At 39.5% G+C, this 19,655-nt stretch overlaps 8 protein-coding genes across 8 annotated transcripts; all 8 read right to left on the bottom strand.

Moving 5' to 3' along the window:
- Positions 1-25: 25 nt before the first annotated feature.
- LOC114350018 (oocyte zinc finger protein XlCOF26-like) lies at positions 26-1,515 on the bottom strand. Its single transcript, XM_028300639.1, has one exon. The coding sequence runs from the start codon at positions 1,087-1,089 to the stop codon at positions 103-105; it is 987 nt and encodes a 328-aa protein (XP_028156440.1). The 5' UTR covers positions 1,090-1,515; the 3' UTR covers positions 26-102.
- Positions 1,516-2,092: 577 nt separating this feature from the next.
- LOC114350029 (zinc finger protein 26-like) lies at positions 2,093-3,753 on the bottom strand. Its single transcript, XM_028300649.1, has one exon. The coding sequence runs from the start codon at positions 3,510-3,512 to the stop codon at positions 2,523-2,525; it is 990 nt and encodes a 329-aa protein (XP_028156450.1). The 5' UTR covers positions 3,513-3,753; the 3' UTR covers positions 2,093-2,522.
- Positions 3,754-3,770: 17 nt separating this feature from the next.
- LOC114350028 (zinc finger protein 569-like) lies at positions 3,771-5,180 on the bottom strand. The gene has a single exon (XM_028300648.1). The coding sequence runs from the start codon at positions 5,119-5,121 to the stop codon at positions 3,919-3,921; it is 1,203 nt and encodes a 400-aa protein (XP_028156449.1). The 5' UTR covers positions 5,122-5,180; the 3' UTR covers positions 3,771-3,918.
- A 3,045-nt stretch (positions 5,181-8,225) lies between these two features.
- On the bottom strand, positions 8,226-10,361 carry LOC114350025 (zinc finger protein 26-like). Its single transcript, XM_028300646.1, has one exon. The coding sequence runs from the start codon at positions 9,945-9,947 to the stop codon at positions 8,439-8,441; it is 1,509 nt and encodes a 502-aa protein (XP_028156447.1). The 5' UTR covers positions 9,948-10,361; the 3' UTR covers positions 8,226-8,438.
- On the bottom strand, positions 10,329-12,333 carry LOC114350024 (zinc finger protein 62 homolog). The gene has a single exon (XM_028300645.1). It carries the CDS (start codon positions 12,053-12,055, stop codon positions 10,340-10,342), a length of 1,716 nt encoding a protein of 571 aa, XP_028156446.1. The 5' UTR covers positions 12,056-12,333; the 3' UTR covers positions 10,329-10,339.
- Positions 12,334-12,485: 152 nt separating this feature from the next.
- On the bottom strand, positions 12,486-14,004 carry LOC114350026 (zinc finger protein 423-like). The gene has a single exon (XM_028300647.1). It carries the CDS (start codon positions 13,904-13,906, stop codon positions 12,734-12,736), a length of 1,173 nt encoding a protein of 390 aa, XP_028156448.1. The 5' UTR covers positions 13,907-14,004; the 3' UTR covers positions 12,486-12,733.
- Positions 13,912-15,981, bottom strand: LOC114350023 (zinc finger protein 91-like). Its single transcript, XM_028300644.1, has one exon. The coding sequence runs from the start codon at positions 15,817-15,819 to the stop codon at positions 14,020-14,022; it is 1,800 nt and encodes a 599-aa protein (XP_028156445.1). The 5' UTR covers positions 15,820-15,981; the 3' UTR covers positions 13,912-14,019.
- A 59-nt stretch (positions 15,982-16,040) lies between these two features.
- LOC114350020 (zinc finger protein 43-like) lies at positions 16,041-17,453 on the bottom strand. The gene has a single exon (XM_028300641.1). It carries the CDS (start codon positions 17,451-17,453, stop codon positions 16,275-16,277), a length of 1,179 nt encoding a protein of 392 aa, XP_028156442.1. The 3' UTR covers positions 16,041-16,274.
- Between the last annotated feature and the right edge of the window lie 2,202 nt (positions 17,454-19,655).

Below are 19,655 nucleotides of genomic sequence, written 5' to 3'. Positions count from 1 at the left end.
TTACATGCTAAAATACAGTATAATTTTTATTTACTAAAGATAGTATTAACGCTGTATGTAAATAATCTTTTATCTTTAAAAGAATTTGACTAGGAATGACACTTAATGTCCATAAGGATTAATTGGGTCGTATTGCATCACAGGAGGAGCATTTTTATGAATACGGACAAAATGCGCTCGCATGATCTTCTTAGTAGTAAATGCTTTATCACACCCATCACACTTGAAATTCTTTTCGCCGCTATGCTTGTACATGTGGTTTTTTAACCTGTTGCTATTGAAAGCTTTCCACCCACACACGCTGCAGATGTAGTTCCTCACTTTTAAATGGGTGTCTCTAACGTGAGTCATCATCATGCTGCGAAAGACGAAAGTCTTCGGACAGTGAAGGCATTTTATCTCCTGCCTGTTCTTATGTTCTGCAGCCATATGCCTGGATCTTTTATAGTGACTTTGAAAGGTCAAAGAACACACCATGCACTTGAATTTCTTGTCGATCTCATGCTGGTTCTTTTGATGAGTCTTTAGTTTAGATCTGGTTTCGAATTTCTCCCCACACTCCGGGCATAGAAGACCGGTATTCTCGTGAACTGTTTTGAAATGCCCACGAAGGAGGTTCACGTCTTTGAAATGCTGTCCGCAGACGTCGCAGAGTATAGCCGATGTGCCTTTATGGTCTTTATTTGTATGATGCAATAGAGGCCCGAATGTGTAGAAGCTGGCCCCACACGCAAGGCAACTGACATTGAAATTATCCAGTTTGAACGCCACCATACAAATCCCTACATCCTTATTGTACATCACTCCGTGTTGACCAATGAGGTGGTCAATCAGATCGTACAAATCCAATATCCTTTCCGGGCAAAGTTTGCACGTTAGATTCGATATATCCACGTACACTACTGGTTCCCAGTAATTGTTCATGGCTTGGATCTTAGCCTCGTCTCCCATGTGCAACTGTTGATGCCCTTTCAAGTCCGTCGCGTCTTGGAAAATGTCATAGCAGTAGAAGCACCTGTACGAACTCTTCAGCCATCTAAAGGGCATGACTGTTGATTTTATTAAAACTTGCAGAACATTCTCGCGCATGATTTTTCTCTTATCTTTAGCTGTCAGAGCCGGTTTGGTTGGCACTACTGGGGCATCGAAGATGTCTTCCGTTTTTTGGGGCGCTGTAGGCTTTTTGGATGACCTCTGACCACCTCTAAGTTCTCCTGAAAGGAAAACACGTGAGTCTTTATGCTGGTCTATAAACAGAGGTAGCCAGAGTCATGCAATGCAAAGAATTGTGTGTCTTTAAATGCGGTTTATTCAAATTATAATGGCATAGATATTCTAAGTAAAAATACGTTCAAAGTAAGTTAAATTGGTAATATTCTGGTCATTTGAGTTTGGACACTTCCTAAAAACTGCCTAAGTTGTAAAGTTTGTAGATTGTTTCGAAATACGCTAGTGTTTAGATTTCATTATGGGTTTTTTTAACTCTTTCATTATAAACCTTGCTTACTTAACGAATGGTAGTTAGAATATCTAAAGAGGAGGAAGATTAAGCTACTCAATGAAGTCATATAAACAAACCCAAAACTCTATTTAAACTCAATCATAAAACTGAATTCAATCTCACTTATATTTTCTGTCCTGTGATAATTTGCATGATATAATCTATAGGTATTCAAAAACAAAACATAAAAAAGCATTATTTTGTCACGTCTATTTAATAATTGATTTATAACTAATAATTGAATTATACAGGGAAATAAAGGCACATTTGAAGGCATTAGACAGAATAATAATAGAATTCATACGCAATCTACACATGAGATTATGATAATCCCAACTTAATATTATAAATGCGAAAGTAACTCTGTCTGTCTGTCTGTCTGTCTGTTACGCTTTCCCGCTTAAACCTCGCAACCGATTTTGATGAAATTTGGCATAGAGATAGTTTGAGTCCCGGGAAAGAACATAGGATAGTTTTTATCCCGGTTTTTGAAACAGGGACGCGGGCGATAAAGTTTTTCTGTGACAGACAAAATTCCACGCGGGCGAAGCCGCGGGCGGAAAGCTAGTGTAAGAATATAATTAAAATAAATAACATTGTTACGTAGTAAGGAACAAATTATAAATATGCAGCAAGTAATAGTTCGTTATAATTAGCAATTGCATTTTAAAAAATCTCAAAAATATTAAAATGTAGGTCACCAATCTATACGGTAATAATAAAATTAATAATTACAAAATCATTTTGTCTCTTTTCATCACAGTGCAATCAACATTTCAGAGAAAGTGATAAAACATTCAATAGCTAAAAGCTGTGCTTTTTTTCAGAGAAGTCTTAGGTACTATAAGTCCAAAATCAACGGATGCCTCATCATAATTATCATCATTTTAGCCATAGGACGTCCACTGCTGAACATTGTATAGATGATGATGAACCCAGTGATTTCCATAATGGCCGGTTGGCAGCGGCCTGCATCCAGCGCCTTCCTGCTACCTTCAAGAGGTCGCCGGTCGATATCTCATCACTCCTGATCAAAATAATGTACCTCCATCTTATGACTCTCTAACGCCTCATTGTCAGTAAAACCACGTCTGCAATGCCTGCAGACTCTGCCCATGTGCCCTGTGTGCACCTTAAAATGGGCACTGAGGTTGCTAGCCCTCCCAAACTTCCTCTCACATACGCTACAAGCGTAGTTCCTGTCCCCAAAATGCTTCCTTTTATGCAGTCGAATCATAGATTTTGTAACAGTCTTATAATCACAAATGTCACACTCGAATCTCGCATCCGAATGCACGGACTTCACATGAAGCGCCATTGCCCCTTTGGTTGTGCAAATTTTCGGGCAATACTCACATTTTATCCTGTACTTTGCGACGTTGTGCACTTTCCCCATATGCACTTTCATTAGATAACCGTTCTCGAAGGATTCGCTGCACAAATCGCAGCTATGACTTTTCACGTGCCCGTGCAACCGGACTTTGTGGATATCCAGCTTGTAGCAAGACGCGAAAACTTTGCTACAAAGCGAGCACCTAAACCCTATATGACTGCTGGTTATATGCCTGTTCAACCGAATCATGTTTATGAAGCTTAGACCGCATATCTGGCAGATGTGGCTATGGGATATATGCTCCTTATTCATATGCCACATGATCGAAGTGAAGTTGTCGAACTGTTTGTCACAGAGCACGCAAGACATCACCTCTTTATTTAGCAAGAATGGTAGTACGCAGACGCCGGCGGTGTAGTCGTAGTCTTCGTCGTGAATCGAGACAATATGGGCTACAAGTTCGTCGATTGTCCGAATCAAGATTTGGGGGCAGAGTTTGCAAGCAAGATCAGTGACATCAATTTTGACTGGTACGTCTTTGGAGACGAGCTTTGGAATGAAGTTTTCTAGGTCGAAGGAGCTGTGTTTGGAGGTATGTTCTTTGACAGCGAGGCAGTCCTTCATGGGTTTGGCGCAGAAGAGACAGCTGAATCCTTTGGTGTGCCACTTGAAAGGCATTACGTTCCCATAGCGGAGAACAAGCAGGATATTGCTCCTCACCCTACAGAGCCGTTGCAAGCGATTCTCGCGTACGATCTCCTCTTTCAATCCGCCGTTTTTTGGCTGTTGCTTCTTTTTCAATCCTGGAAAGAGATTTGACTTCTTTACGGCTCCGTATCACTGCGATTAGGTACAAAGACAAATCCGGAGTTTGAATTTGAATTTAAAAATTACGAATCGGGGTGACGAAAATAAAAGTAAAAATTATTGCAGCAATATTTATTTCTAAAATTTTAAGTGATACAGTGAACTTTTGTTTATTTAAATAACTGATATAACATGAACATATTATTAGATTAACATAAGTAAAAGTTAAGTTATTATTATAGCTATTGGAGTAAACTTTATAAATTATCATTCTCAACTAGCAAAGCTTATAATGCTCAATGATTTCTGTAGCGTCCATTTCATCTTTATCTATTATTTGTATAAGATCAGTTTCGTCTAGCACAGGTATACCCTCTTTATACTGATCACCTTTAAGTTCTTCATTCGCTTTAAAATATCCCTCGTGTCGGTTCTTAACATGGACTTTGTAATTCGTTATGTGAGCGAATGATTTGTTACAATGCTCACACACGAACTTCTTTTCTCCAGTGTGGATAAACATGTGTGTATTCAAGTTGCTTTTCTTGGCGAATTTCTTCCCGCATTCGCTACAAACAAATTTCTTGTCGCCATTGTGTTTCACCATGTGCAATTTGACGTCATATGGACCAAAGAATTTGTCTCCGCACACTTCGCATTCCACATTCTTCTCTCGGAGATGGACTCGTCGCATATGACGAGACATGATGCTCTCCTGAGGGTAGACTTTCGGGCAAAATGGACACTTGATCTTTAATTCTTCGACGCCGTGAACATTCGCCATGTGCAGCTTCTTAAAATACGGACTCTTGAACATCTCCGGACAGTGGGGACACGTGGACAAGTTCACTTGATGCACGTTCTTTTCGTGCAAGATTTTCTTAGCTAAAGTAGCAAAACTGACACCGCAGTGGTCGCAGGTGTAACCACCTTGCCTGTGGTAGTACCTATTGTGCATCTTCAAGTGGTTTTCTCCTTGGAAGCTGGTCCCGCAAACGTCACAAATGTAGTCATGAGACAGATGGTGCTTATTCGCGTGACGGAGAAGGTATTCGAAGAACACGAACTTCATATCACAAGTTGGACAGGTGGGTTGATCTTTGTCCAATTTAAAGGGCAACAGACAGTTCGGGACCGACACGTCATATTCCGCGTCATGTGCTATGATTAAATGATGAATGAACTCCTCCAGATTCGTGACAGGTTTGTCACAGAGTTTACAGCCGATGCCCGTGACGTCAATTTTAATAGCCGCATCCTTATTCCTGTTGTTTTTAGTTCTAAAATGGACTACATTCTCTAGGTTTGAAGTTTCGTGGTTAGAGGTGTGTTCTCTCAGCGCTGCGGGGTCTTTCATTGGTTCAGTACAGTAGAAGCACCTATATTTCCCCTTGTACCACATAAAGGGCGTTACGTTTCCGTATTGCAACACGTATTCCACGTTTCTTCGCTTTACAAGTAGTTTACGGGCAAGTTCCATTTTCTTAGACTTGTCCTCCACTGTTACGAATTTGACACCTGCAAAGAAAATTCTACTTTAGGCTTTCTCCGTTTCTTTTTCTTCTCCTGTTTTCTGTCAACTATCGCATCGTTTTCACTTTGCCAATAATTCTTGAAAATTTATTTTTAAGCATAGGATTATTTTAAAATAACAATCATTAGGGGAGTTAGTAAGAGATTATATGAAGCGAAAAATCGCTAAATATCCTGGAACATAGTAACTGAGCAGTTTTTTCCTAAGCCGTTAAACTTTTTATATTTAATTATGTACTTTCTTGTATGTGTATTTCATAATTATGGCAAATAAACGCTTCTTTCTTATAAATTAATTAGAAATTAATCTTATCTTATAAATTAATTAGAAACTGTTGTGACGTTGCATAATAATATTTCTAGAATGTTACTTATTTGAAACAATAGCTACTTTCAGTATTTTTAACCTAAAATCTATGTTTCGTGATTACTATCGGCAACAGTGTTAACTGCCCATTGCCAGTCATGTCATCTCGTTCTATCGCAAAGAATCGCCATTTGATTAGAGCGAGAGCAAAAACGGAAATGGATAGTTGGCCGTGTGTACCTAACTTCCTACCCTAAATAAGTACCCTATGCAAAAATCAAGACTAGGTTTACGGATCACTTCTGAAGCTTCAAATGTGTATCAAATACGAAACTTTCTTATTACTTAATTAATTGAAAATAAATTTGCAGAAACTTGTTCATAATAATAAAAAATCTGTTGTCCTGGGTACTCCTACCTAACTTCCCTTCCCACCCTAAATAAATCCATTGTCAAGACATTTCTGTAGTCTCCTTTAAATATGTATCAAATATGAAACTTTAACCCCCGAACTAATAAAATTGTACACACTCGTTAAACAGTAGTTTAAAGTGACATTTCCATACTAAACGGCACTTTAAACAAGTATTCAAACGAGTGAATAACTTGCATAAAGGGGGTAAAGGTACACGGTAATTAAAAGTATTATTAATGTTAAACACGTTTATTATTACCAAACTATAGTTATTGGACTTACAACTAAACGAATATCACATTAGAAATCCAGTGACCATAAAAACTAAAGTTTTTGAGATATTATTATAAATATACGACCAGTAATAAATACATTTACAATGTGGGTTTTTAAGTACCTACTTAAAGTTTATATAATTACTCCATAATGCACATTACTTCTATGTAACATACCACTATAGGTCCAGCTCTTAACTATGTCAGTATCTGAGGTATGGAAGCGGCACGGGAGGGGTGACATTGACATATGACGTGACAGAGCATTCAAATCTGAAGGAGATCTGAAGTCTCTCGTCGAGGATTTGGCCTTCACTTTAAGTCTAGTACAGCCCGGTCTGTGAGCACGTAGAATTTTGTCCAATGACCCCAAGCTACCCATCCTTATCGCTCGCGCGTAATTATGTTGCTGTCGCACTCGCACACTCACTGCGGGCGCCCGTCGCACAGTCGCGACAGCAATGTAATTACGCGCGAGCGATAAGGATGGGTAGCTTGGGGTCATTGGACAAAATTCTACGTGCTCGCAGACCAGACTATAGAATAGTATACATAGAAGTCATGTGCTAAATGTCTAAATTTGAGTGCAGCTGCTAGCACAAAAACCATACCATAAAATGTCGAATTAAGGAAAATTTGTATTAAGTTCATGACGTGTTGTCCAATAGACAGAAATATCAGTATACATATACTTTGAAATTTATCTTACAAAAGATTCTTTATTGAAGTTATTTTTGATCAATTATAATATAAATGAAAAACCATTTTACGACAATCTATAACTTCATTTGTTTTCATATTGATTTGCAACAAAAATCATAAAAATAAATCGCATTGAATTAATTCCAAAACAAACATCAAACACATTTAAAGCTTGTATAGTATCTTACTAAATATAAGATATAGAAAGTTTCATCCACGAAGACGCGCACCACCATTCTTCCGTTAATGTTTGAGTGTTATCGGTACACGCTAAAATCCACGAGTGCACACGCACACTACAATAATGCCTTACGGATTGCTCGGATCAAACTCCCCGCACCCCGCGCGACCGAGACCAAACATTGCTGGGGCGCGTCCGAGTGGATGAAACGAACTATACCCCGCAGACTGACGACTTTAATTAGTCGGCCGATAGTTGGGTCGGCTTGCAATTTGTATGAGGAATCGGCCGATATCAAATCCGTACATGGGCACTTGGATACATGTTCATACCCTTGAAAAAGAGCTGACAATAGTGACAGTTTCTTGCGCTGCTTCTTCTCAGCACTGGCCCATTTATTGTCCCGAAGCAGTGGTAGGGTTAATACTGGGACGTGTAAAAATGCTTTTTAAAAGTACTTTCAAAAATAAATACGTTTTGAGTTTTTTTTATACTGATCAACAGCCCGACCAAACTCGGCCGACTAAAAATCCGTAGTCTGTGGGGTGAGTAAAAGAAACACCTGTTTAAAAAAGCACTGAAAAATGCCTGTTTTACATACATAATAGACTTTTGAGATCAATAAAATTGTACTCACTAAATTACAATCTAAAATGTATCAAAAATAATAATAAATCTCGTTTTAAACCTAGTGTTGCCAAATTAAAAATCAGATAAAGCTGGGCGCAACACTGAAGTGTTCCAGATGACATTGATAGGAGGGCTCACTGTCATACTGGGTTATTAGAACTATGTAGTATTATTTCAGACCACAGATATGGATTAGAGTAGATACAGCAAGTTGCTCGTCAAAGCGTGCCATTCCGATATGTCCAAATGGACATACATGGTCATAATAAGAAAATTTATAATATAGAATTTATTTTAATCCACAGTTAGACTAGCTATAAATAACAAAATATCAGTTTTATCGGAATTAATTAATTGTCGAATCGAGTCACACGATATATTTCGATGACTTTGCGAATGCAGTACGATGATACGATTATTTTTACATTGCGGCAATCACTAAAATTCGCTAAAATGACACTAATGACGTTTAAAAAGTGGCACGCTCGGCTTCATACAATTTTTGACACATGCTGCATCTATCCATATCTGTGTTTCAGACACTACTGTGACAGCTCCATTACGTCACACGTAACCTACTCAGTTATGCGGTATACCTCTGTAATATTCGACTAAAGATAGGCAGGGAGGTTACTCCGAAAAACGTGATCCGTTTCGAATGTTGCCATCCCTCTCACGCAAAGCGAGATGACATGAGACGGTGACGGATAGACTTGAAGCTAAGTAAACAGCGTTTCAGAGTAGCCCTACAGCGCTATTTTTTAATGTCCTGTAACAGCCCAATCGCGTGCCCGTATTTGTTATGCATTTCCGTATGCGTGTGCAGATTGCTCTTTCTATAGAAGGCTTTTCCACAAAAGCTACAGGTAAATTTCCTTTCCCCGTCGTGTTTCACCTTGTGTAACCTCAGAAGATAATTATCGAAAAATTTCTCACCACACAAATTACACGGCACGTTCTTCTCTTTCAAATGCGTCCTTCTTATGTGGTCTTTCATAAACGAATTCCTCGTGAACATCTTCCCACAATGCTCACACTTGTGACCGGTATCGTGAACTTTTATCAAATGCTTTTGCTTGTCGTATTGGGATTTAAAGAATTCAGGGCACTTGGGGCATTTGTAATTTTTAACATCGTGCGACTTAGCACGGTGCCTTGCGAGACACCATTGGTTTTTGAACTTCACCCCACAAGTATTACATTCGGCGCTGCCGGAGTGAGAGTGGGATATATGGACTTTTAAATTGATGACGTTCTTGAAAGTACGACCGCAGAAGTCGCAAATTTTGTTGTTGTTGCTGTGATCCGAATTCATATGCCGTTGCAAGATCCCGAAATATCTAAAAGTGCGGTCCGGGCATTGTGGGCAGGGTATGTTGTCTTTGATTATGCGGAACGGCTCTAAACAACCTACGACGGACTTGTCGTAACTGGCGCTGTGTTCCGATATTAAATGATCAATCAGGACGTCCAAATTTTCCATTGGTTGACAGCAGAGCTTACATTGGAGAGATGCTATATTTACTTTGACACATACCCTTTGCCCCTTGCAATTCTTTATAGATTTCGATTTGAGGTCGCAGATAGGATGTTCCGTTACCGTGTGCTGTTTAAGATCGTCAAATTCTACGAACTTCTTGGAGCAATAAAAGCAGGAGAACGAAGAGAAGAATTTAAAAGGTATAGCCGTGGACATGTTCAAAATGCAGTGTATGTTCTGACGAATTTGTTGTATGTTTTGCTTCTTTTTTGGCTCGGTAGATACAGAGCTGTCTACCGTGTCGTTAGTGGTAGATAACAGTCTGACTCGGCACTTGCTTTTGTGCAGTCGCAAGCCTTGCAGCGATTGGCACAATTTGGCACAGTACTCGCAAGTTAGACTACCAGTGTTAGGGTGTGCCGCAGATATATGTTTCTTTAACAAACTTAGTGTAGTAAACCTTAGGCTGCAGCATGAACACTTCCTAAAGTGAACGTTGTTTCGGTGCGTACGCCGAGTGCAGAAATTTTCAAACACAAGTGGGCACTGGTCACAAGGATATCCCCCTTTGCGGTGGTACGACCGAAAGTGGACGGCTAAATCTCGTTTTTTATTGAACTTCACCCCACAATCGTCACAAATGTAGCAATTCTGAGGATGTGCCATGTTTACATGGGTAATCAAATAACCGAAATACGTGAAACTCTCTTCACAGAACAAGCACTTCAAATCGGCTAACCTGTAAGCCTGGATGGGTATTTCTACAGTTTTATCGAATTCCATTTTGTGTTTAAAGATTAAATGATCGACGATTTCCGGCCAGTCTGCGAAAGGTTCGTTGCATATTTCACACGTTACTTCTGACACGTCAATCTTAATTTCAATGTGCGCCCCTCTGATGAGTCTCAATGCGTTATCGTTGGTGCTACATGGGTCATGGGATTTGGTGTGTTTTTTGAAGCCATCGTACTCTGCATAGTTTTTGTTGCAGTAGAAGCATTGGAAACGGCGTCTCCACTTAAAAGGCAACACTGTGGTGTAGTTGAATAGTATTCTCAAGTTATTCCGCCGGCGCTCAGAGGCGCACCATCCGTTAGGGCGCGCGATTTCACCTGAAAAGAAATGTTTCTTGCTGTAATTGTGCGTCTATATTTTGTCACAGTTTTAGATTAAGCCTACACTGGATTAGTCTTAATGTGCGAGGACATGTGCCCTATAAGATTCTTCTTCCAAAGGAACTTCTTCCCGCAAATATCGCAATGGAAGTTCCTCTCTCCGACGTGTTTGATCGTGTGCATTTTCAAAGCGTTTGCGTCGAAAAATCTTTCGAAACACACGGAGCATTCCACGTTCTTCTCTTTCAGATGCAACCGTCGTACGTGGTTCACCATGAAAGATTTCTTGGTGAACAATTTGCCGCAATACGAGCACTTGTGACCAAGACCGTGGACGTTGATCCTGTGTCTTTGGACAGCGTATAACGTAGTAAATTTCTCTAGACACTCTTGACATTGGGCCACTTTGTCCCCGTGGACCGAGCCGGAGTGATCCCTCAAATGTGCTTTGGTCGGGAAACTCAAATCGCAAACGGTACATTTGAAATTTCCAGTCTTGTGCTTAAACGATATATGAAACCGCAGATTGTGATCTGCCCTAAAAGTAACTCCACAAAATGGGCATATGACGTTATTCTCCGTGTGGTTCTCGCTGATATGTTTTAGAAGGCTACTGAAATATCTGTACGACTCAGCGCAGAACGGACAAGGGAAATCGTCTTTGATAAGTTTAAAAGGCTGCACGTTGTGGTCAACTGCCTTATCGTACTGAGCTTTGTGTTCTACTACCAAATGGTCTATTAGATAGTCCAAATCTTTCATTGGCTCAAAACACATTTTACAGGAAAGCGTAGATACATCTAGTTTTACTTTTGCGCCGGCTTCTCTATTGCGGAGTCTCATACATTTGAGTTTACTATTACAAATTGGGTGCTCCACAACCGTATGTTCCTTCAAATCGTCACATTCCGTAAAATCTTTCGCACAATAAAAACATCTGAACTTATTCATGAAATACTTAAAAGGCAGAGCAGTAGACATGTTGATAATGCAAGCAATATTATTCCGTATTTGAACTACCGTAGGTTTCTTATCATCGTCGACAGTTTCGATGTAGTCTTTAGAATCTTTGACGTTACATTTCGAAGCGTGGTTGAGGAACGCTATTTTGGTGCTTAAAATTTTGAGGCAAAACCCGCATTGTAGGATGTCGTTGTCGAAATGTACTTTCTTTATGTGATTGGCTCTGCCCGTGTCAGAAGAAAAAGGCTCGAAGCAGACGTTACAAAGCGAGGCATGGGAAGTGGCTTTATGTTTTTGCAATGCAGCATTCGAATCAAAAGTGACTGGGCATTTCATACACACATATTCCGACCTATGCCGAGCGCGAATATGAGATTCGAGGTCTCTTTTTTTGTTAAATTTCTGATTGCAATCGTGACAGTACAGTTGATTGACTGGGTGTTTAAGGTTAACATGAGACACGAGTTTATTAAAATAGTTGAAGCTACTATCGCAGAACACGCATTTGAGATCTACAAGACGATACGTGGTTAACGCTAACGGCACATCTTTGTTGTATGGCAAATGGTGATCGAGCATCAAATGTGTTAGCATGTCATCGAAATACATGAACGAAACGAGACACAGTTTGCATGTGATATCCGAAACATCGATTTTGACTTCCGCGTCGCCCGCTTTGACTAGTTTTATAGCTCTGTCATTATCCGTACAGTCTCCGTGATCTATCGTGTGTTGTCTCAAATCGCTGTAATCATTAATGTGCTCTCCGCAATAAAAACAAATGTATTTGCCGCGCCATTTAAAAGGAATCATTGTGGTACTGTTGAATATGATTTGCAGATTCGTCCTCCTGATTTTATTGGCACTGTGTACCTTTGCCGGCCCATTTTCATCTGAAAAGATGAAAATTTATTACTTATCATTGGGCATTAGGCTTTTGCATTGAAAATTCTTTGAGCATCAAGATTATCAATAACGTAGTTATATGCTTCCCGAACTACCATAAATAACTAAACTAGTATGGCACCTACATTGTATTTAATACTTATTAAAAAGAGGATTGTATCTGACAAACCTACTTAGAATATTATGAAATGGAATGATTAAAAAATGCGCTACATCTTATAGTATTGACTAGATATTACACATACTGTATATTAGATACAAATCGAACATAAATTTATAGATAGATAGTATGAATATTATAATATTCTGGTGATATATTCCAAAAATTTCATAAAAATACAAAATAAATCGGGACGATAGAAAATGTTAATCACGAACGTATGGGAGATGTGAATTGTCAATCAGAATATAGAAGAGTATAAAAATATAAATATAACATAGTCAATGTTAAAAATGATAGTTAAATTAATACAACACAGTCTTTTGGATAGATCGAAGGGACTTTTTAAATTCGAAATTCTTTATCGTCAAATCTGCCTTTTTGTCTAAATACGCAGATTTTACTTTCTACGACGAATTTTACATCTAATTCGTCTTCTTTTTCTTGCAAACAACTTCTTCAGGCACCAGCAATTTTTCGCTTTTTTGGCTGTCCTCACTTTCATCGGCATCCGTACTATCAGGCTCTACATTTTGGGGAATTTTCTTAGCTTTAGCCTTCCCGCGCGACTTGCAACTTTTTTTATGCCGATTATTTTGTGCACCACAGAAGTCGCATAGCATAGCACGACTGTGCTCTTCCAAGTGTCGAGTCAGAAGCATAAACTTGTCAAACGACTCGTCACACATACAACAAGTGAACGTCAGAGACTTGTCAATCTTTATTTGCTTCACTTCCACAGCGGCTTCAGATATTTCGATTTCGTGAACCGACTTCAAATGCTCCACGAAAGTTTTGACGTCGTCATGGGACGATGAGCATTCCCGGCATTTTAAGTCTGATGTCTCCAAACTTAATGGTTTTTGGGAGCATTCCTCGACGGTAAACTCGCTGTGGTTTGCCAAGTGATGGTCACGAAGATCGCCAAAATCTTTGTACGATTCGGTACAGCTGTAGCAGTTGAATTTTCCATCGTAATACCCCTCGAAGGGCGTCGCGGTAGACTTGTTGACTATAGTCATTATACCATTATTCGTCTTGTACTCTTCGTGCACGTCTAATTTGTGCGTTTCCAAATAACCCTCCGAGGAAAATTCGCTCTGACACCAGGCGCATATGAAATTTTTCGGAGGATGCGCTTCTTCGACGTGTTTAATCAGAAAAGAGTAATACACGAAGCTCTCCGAACATTCCGGGCACTTGCTTCGGGCCAGATCGTACGGTTGCATATACGTGAATATTTCCCTTGTGTAGTTTACCTCGTGCTCTGCGACTAGATGGTCTATAACATCGTCTAAAGCCAGGAATTGTGTTTTGCAGAGCTTGCAAGTCAGGTTGGATATATCCAGCTTTATAGCAGTTTCTGTACCGCGGAATTTCATGAGCAAGCAAGGGTTACCGTGCGATTCTGTGTGCTTCCTTAGCTCGGACGGCTCGTTAGTGTGTTTACCGCAGTAGAAGCACATAAATAAGTTTTTCCACCTAAACGGTATAACGTTCGTGCTACTCAGAAGTAGCTGGATGTTGGCCCGACGCCGCGGCGCCTTTAGAAGTCCTTTGTCACCTGAAAAGAAAAGGTCTACTGTTACCTTTAACATCGTATCGAAACTCAAAATAAGGTAACGTAACCATTAATCTTCATAAAAGGTTTTGGAGATGGCAATCATCAATTTATTCAAATCATACGTAGATAACATGTTTCTAACTACATTTACAGTTGTATGTGCTTATTGTGCCTAGCCATGTGAGTTCGGAGGCTTTTCCGCCAGAAGAATCTCTCGCCACACATGTCGCAATGGAAATTCTTCTCCCCGCTATGCTTCACCATGTGTCTTCTAAGAAGAATGTTGTTGAAGAATTTCATACTACATATTGAACATTCTACGTTCTTCTCTTTCAGATGAGTTCTTCTGATATGATCTCTCATGAAGGAATTCCTTGTGAACAGTTTGCCGCAATAAGTGCACTTATGCCCTGAGTCGTGTGCTTCTATCAAATGCTTCTGCCTCAGATATTGGGTGGCAAAACTCTCAGGGCATTTCGGGCATTTTGCCGCTTTTACACCGTGGGCTTTTGCCATGTGCATATACAACCTAGATGGTATGTTACATTCTGCATCACATATGGTGCATTTGAATCGCCCGTCCCTATGGTGCCGCCATATGTGCACTCTTAGATTCTGGTCGCGTCTAAACGTTTCACCGCAGTACACGCATATTATATTGTTATTCGTATGATTCTTGTTCATATGTTTCAACAACGTCCCGAAGAACCTAAACACTTCTCCCGGACAGTGCGGGCAGGCCATGTGGTCTTTGATCAGTCTGTAAGGCTGCAAGCATGTTGTTATGGACTTGTCGTAGTTCGCTTCGTGTTTCAGAATCAAATGGTCTAATAAGCTGTCTAAATCTCGCATAGATTCAAAGCAGATTTTGCACGCGAGAGAAGACACGTCAATTTTTACGCACGCAACCGATTCCCTACATTTCCGTATGCATTTTTCTTTTATATCACACACTGGGTGCTCCATCACCGTATGCTCTCTCATCGAGTCCGAATCCGCGAAATCTTTGGAACAATAAAAGCAGTTGAACTTATTCTTATAAAAATTAAACGGTATCGCTGTAGACATATTGATAACTATGACTATATTTTCCCTAATTTGTTTGACACTGGGTCTTTTCACTTCTTCGCAACTTTCATCGTAGTCCATCGCTTCTTCCTTCTTTATTTCGATGTCGAAGAGTTCGTCTTCGGCTTTGCATTTCCGTATATGCATTTTCAGGCCTTGCTTCGTGTGGAATTCTTTGGAGCAGTTGTCGCAAATTAAAGACCCGTCGTCTGGGTGTTCTAAGTCCATATGCTTCTGTTTTAAAACTGCTGAAGGCAATTTCAAATGACAAATATTACATCTAGTCAAATGCCTATTATTTTTGTGTTTCCGCAAGATATTGAGGGAACTAAAGCTTTGGGGGCACGCTTCGCACTGGTATCCGCCTTCTCTATGGTAATTTTTGATGTGAGAGAACAGATCTCGTTGTTTATTGAACTTTTGCTCACATTTATCGCAAATGAGGCACTTTTTGGGATGGGTGTTGTTGACGTGAGAGACCAAATAACCGAAGTAGGCGAATTTCTCGCCACAGACGAGGCAAGTGAGATCTACCAGTCTGTATTCTTCGATAGCCATATCAACGTCCTTATCGTATTCCAATTTGTGTTTGACATAAAGATGGGAGAGTATTTCGTCGAATGACGGAAAGGGTTCGTTGCATATTTCGCACGTAATATCAGAGACGTCGATTTTGATTTCCATGTTCTGTCCCCCTTTGAGGACTTTCAACGAATGGTCTCTCGTGGAACAGTCGCCGTGAGATTTGGTATGTTTCCTCAATTCCGAATATTCTGATATATCTTTGCTGCAGTAAAAGCAGAGGTATTTCCCGCGCCATTTGAACGGTATAATGGTGGTGTTGTTGAACAGAATTTGCAGGTTCGTTCGTCTACGCATCGAGGATGATTCGCAGCCCTTGTATTTCCTCGATTTAGCATCTGAAAAGAAATTCTGTACTGTAAATGTACCCTCAATGTAATGTAACTACTATGAAAATTTTCTAATTTACGGAACAAAAATGAGTCAATTTCAAACTGATAGGGTACATTTAAAGTTTTCGGTCTAAAATTCGATGGCAAAGGTTTGAATAAAATGTAAACGTTAGCAAAATAACTGTTTAATATTTCTAAAAGAGGATCATATTGTACATAAGTAATTTATGAATATTACACGATTTTTTTAATAACTAAATTATTTCTATGAATAAATATTGACTTAACCGAATTCTCCGAAATCATAATTTTTGATAAAATAAGCAATTTCCGCAATAAAATCTATGCATATTATTTAATAATTAAAAACTATTAGGAAAAAAGTCTTCAACTACACATAGCATATTCACTCTGTCCATCCTAAGTGGTATCAATTGGGTGATGCACCCTCATATGCCTTCCCAAACTGTGATTCTGCGAGAATTCTTGGCTGCAAAAAGAACAGGTGAACTTCTTTTCTTTGCTATGTATCGTCATATGATGCCTTAACGTCTGCTTCCTCGCGTAAGACTTCAAACACACTTCGCACTGATGTATCCTTTCTCCCACGTGCTTGATCATATGCTTGTTCAGATGTGTCCTGGAGAAGAATCTTAGCTCGCACATTGTACATGCGAAATTCTTCTCTCTAATATGCACCTGTTTGACGTGAATCTTCATCCGACTCATAATGGGAAATATCTTCCCGCAAACCGGGCACTTATATTCCTGCATTGCGACGTTATGCGCCGATTTGTGGTGGATTTTTCGAGCGTAATAACTAGCGAACGTTTCTGGGCAGTAGCTGCATTTCATTGTGAGAACTTTGTTGTGGATTTTCGCTTCGTGATTCGTCTTTTGGGTTTGCGATTCGAAGGACTCCGAGCAGAAATTGCATCGATGTCTGGATCCGTGTCTTAGAGAATGACATCTTAGTCTATCTTGGCTGAGGAAAGACTTGCCGCAAGTCTCACAAACGTAGCTGCCGAAATGCTCGTTCATATGATGGTTTAGTTTTATGAAATACTGGAACTCCTCGTTGCAAATAGCGCATCTCAAGTTATCACTGACGAGCTTGTACGGAACCAGTCCGAACCCGCATTCTTTGTGGAACGATTTCTTGTGGGTAACCGTCAAATGTTCTATTACGTCTTCTAGGCTTGAAAAAGTGCCATCGCAAAGGGTGCAATTCAGAGTGGTGACATCAATTTTGATTTTCTCGTCTCCCCTTAGGAACGAAACAGCGGATTTGATGCTGGAAGTTTTGTGTTCTTCGGTATGCTCTTTTAACAGGTTTGCATCTTTAAAAGTCTTGTGACAGAAGAAGCATAGGAAGTTCTGTCTGTGCCACTTGAAAGGCAGTACCGTGGAGTTTTCTAACACAATGGCAGCGTTTCTCTTGGTGAGACGGTTGCGCCGGGTAGAGGTCATGTGTGAGGACTTACTCGCTGCCTCGGACGCGGGGGCGCCTAAAAAGTGAAATTGGAACGTGTCAATTGACTTCTTGATAAAATCGTGAAGGGAATTCGCCTCGATCGGGTCAATGCTGGGGATTTTCATTTGAATAATAGATTTTCGTCATGGTGGTTGTAGGATTTTCCTACTAGTTGAGTATAGAAATATGAAATACATAGCTTATTATGGTCAATTGTCTATAAAATAAATAATGTATAGTCGATAGCAAGTCATACAACGGTGTTTACATTCATGTGCTATGATCCGTACATTTCCTAATCCTCAAATAGTCTCGCCTTTCAAAAATACAAAATAACCCCCTATAGCTAGAATAAATACGTAAATGTACTACGATTATAATAATATGCTTGGCAATCAATGGAGATCTCAGTGTGCTCATTTCGATTCCTAACCATTGGCTAAAACATTTACAGGCCTCGCAATACATCTGCTCTTCTCTGCTGTGAAGTGATAGTAATCATAAGTATAACCTTACTGAGTCTCAAATTCTCAATACGATGTCTGTATGTCACGATTTCTGAATAAAGATTTCTAGCTTGCGCGTGCTTATCTTCTACTGAAGGATGAATTTAATATGAGAATTTCATACCTGATTAGAAAATGAGCACTCAACTCAATTCAGAAGCCGGGTTTTATTTTTTATTCTAATAATAAACGGCTTATTTAGTATTAGATTAGTTGTTAGAAGTTTTTGAGTTCATATTTTTGAAACACTTATCTGGCAAGGTCAAGCAACATCGTGCTAGCTCAAAACGTGTTTTTGTGAAAAATTACCGGCTGGTGAACGATACGAAAATTTAAAGTAGACATACAAAAGATTAATATCGTTCGTCGTTCGTTTCTGACGGCAGTAGTTAACTACACGCTTATTTACTTAGGGTATTTTTTAGAGATGCCACGAATATTCGGCNATTGTCCTTTAGATATTCTGTTATTTTATTTAAAGTGAGTAAAACATCAAATTCAATTCACGATGAATTATTTTGTTGTAGGTTGTACTTATTTAATAAAAAATCAAATAATTATGAAAGTAAGACTTCCATTTCCTCAACTGAAATGATAATAAAAAATAATAAACAAAGCAACAAGAGGCAAGACACAACTCTCAGTAACTTACAACTTCCACAGCGCGAACTTTAGAACAATAAAATGCGTCAAACAAAACAATTTGCCGTGGAGTAACCGAACAATGGGTTGGAAACATTCTTCACTTTCAACAACTTTGATTCGTCCTACCGCAGAATATATTAAACAGCCATGCTAACTAATTACTATGAACGAGCAATAACTGAAATTATAGTAAAGATCTATAAACTGACGATCTCAAGATTAAAGCTGGCAGTGGCTATAATGATAAGCTACTAGGGAGTTTATTCCACTTTGTTTCGTTCGTTCGTTCGTTTCAGCCGAAAAATGTCCACTGCTGGACAAAGGCCTCCCCCAAGGATTTCCACAAAGACCGGTCCTGCGCCGCTCGTATCCAGGTACCTCCCGCAACCTTTACCAGATAGTCGGTCCACCTAGTGGGAGGCCTGCCCATGCTACGTCTTCCGGCCACTTTGTTTACCTGGGTGATATCACCTGGGTGAAGAAAGTGGATTTTTAGTGTCCTTATTTCACCTTGGAACGGAACGGAAACGGTCGCTTTGAATTCCACTCAGGTGAACGAAGTGGAATAAACTGCTACAATGATGATATTCATGAATTAAGTAAGTAGAAAAAGTCGTCTTTTCTGAGAGGTACGAGATAAATAGAGATATACGTTTTCTTCATCGTCATGACCATGGCCATGGTTCGTCGTGGTCACAAGTAAAGCTTTTTAGTTTTTCATTAATTTAACCAAGTTTTAACTTATATTTCTGTTCTATTTGTGCTGCTCCTTACGAAGGCACGCGTCAAGTCCTGAATTATTTGCACTTCAAAGGCTCCGAGAGACGTGAAATATCGGCCGCAGTTTAAAACCCCGAGGTGGTGTGATTGGCTCCGATACCTCGAGGAGTCCGGATTGGGAAACGGAACCAGGAAGTTTGGATACGCTTTATTCTGCTTTATTGCTTTTAAATTATTGGCAGAATTATAGAAAACAGAGAAAAAAATCGTCATTCGTTTTGTTTTTCGTATTTATAAAATTTCTAAAATAACCGAATCTTTTAAGTTTGCACGACGAAATCGGTGAGGCGAGGACGATGAAAAGTTTCTGTAGCAGACTGAAATTCACGTGGAACTAAAAACATCTGTGTTTGTAATTAATTCTTTACTTTTGTATTGTAGAAGTACTATGATTAA

Source organism: Ostrinia furnacalis, unplaced genomic scaffold (genome assembly GCF_004193835.3).
Source record: "Ostrinia furnacalis isolate ACB-3 unplaced genomic scaffold, ASM419383v2 OfSCF0772, whole genome shotgun sequence".
Taxonomy (NCBI): Eukaryota; Metazoa; Arthropoda; class Insecta; order Lepidoptera; family Crambidae; genus Ostrinia; species Ostrinia furnacalis.
Note: the sequence above shows the minus strand (reverse complement) of the source record. Positions and strands in the feature narration are given on the sequence as shown.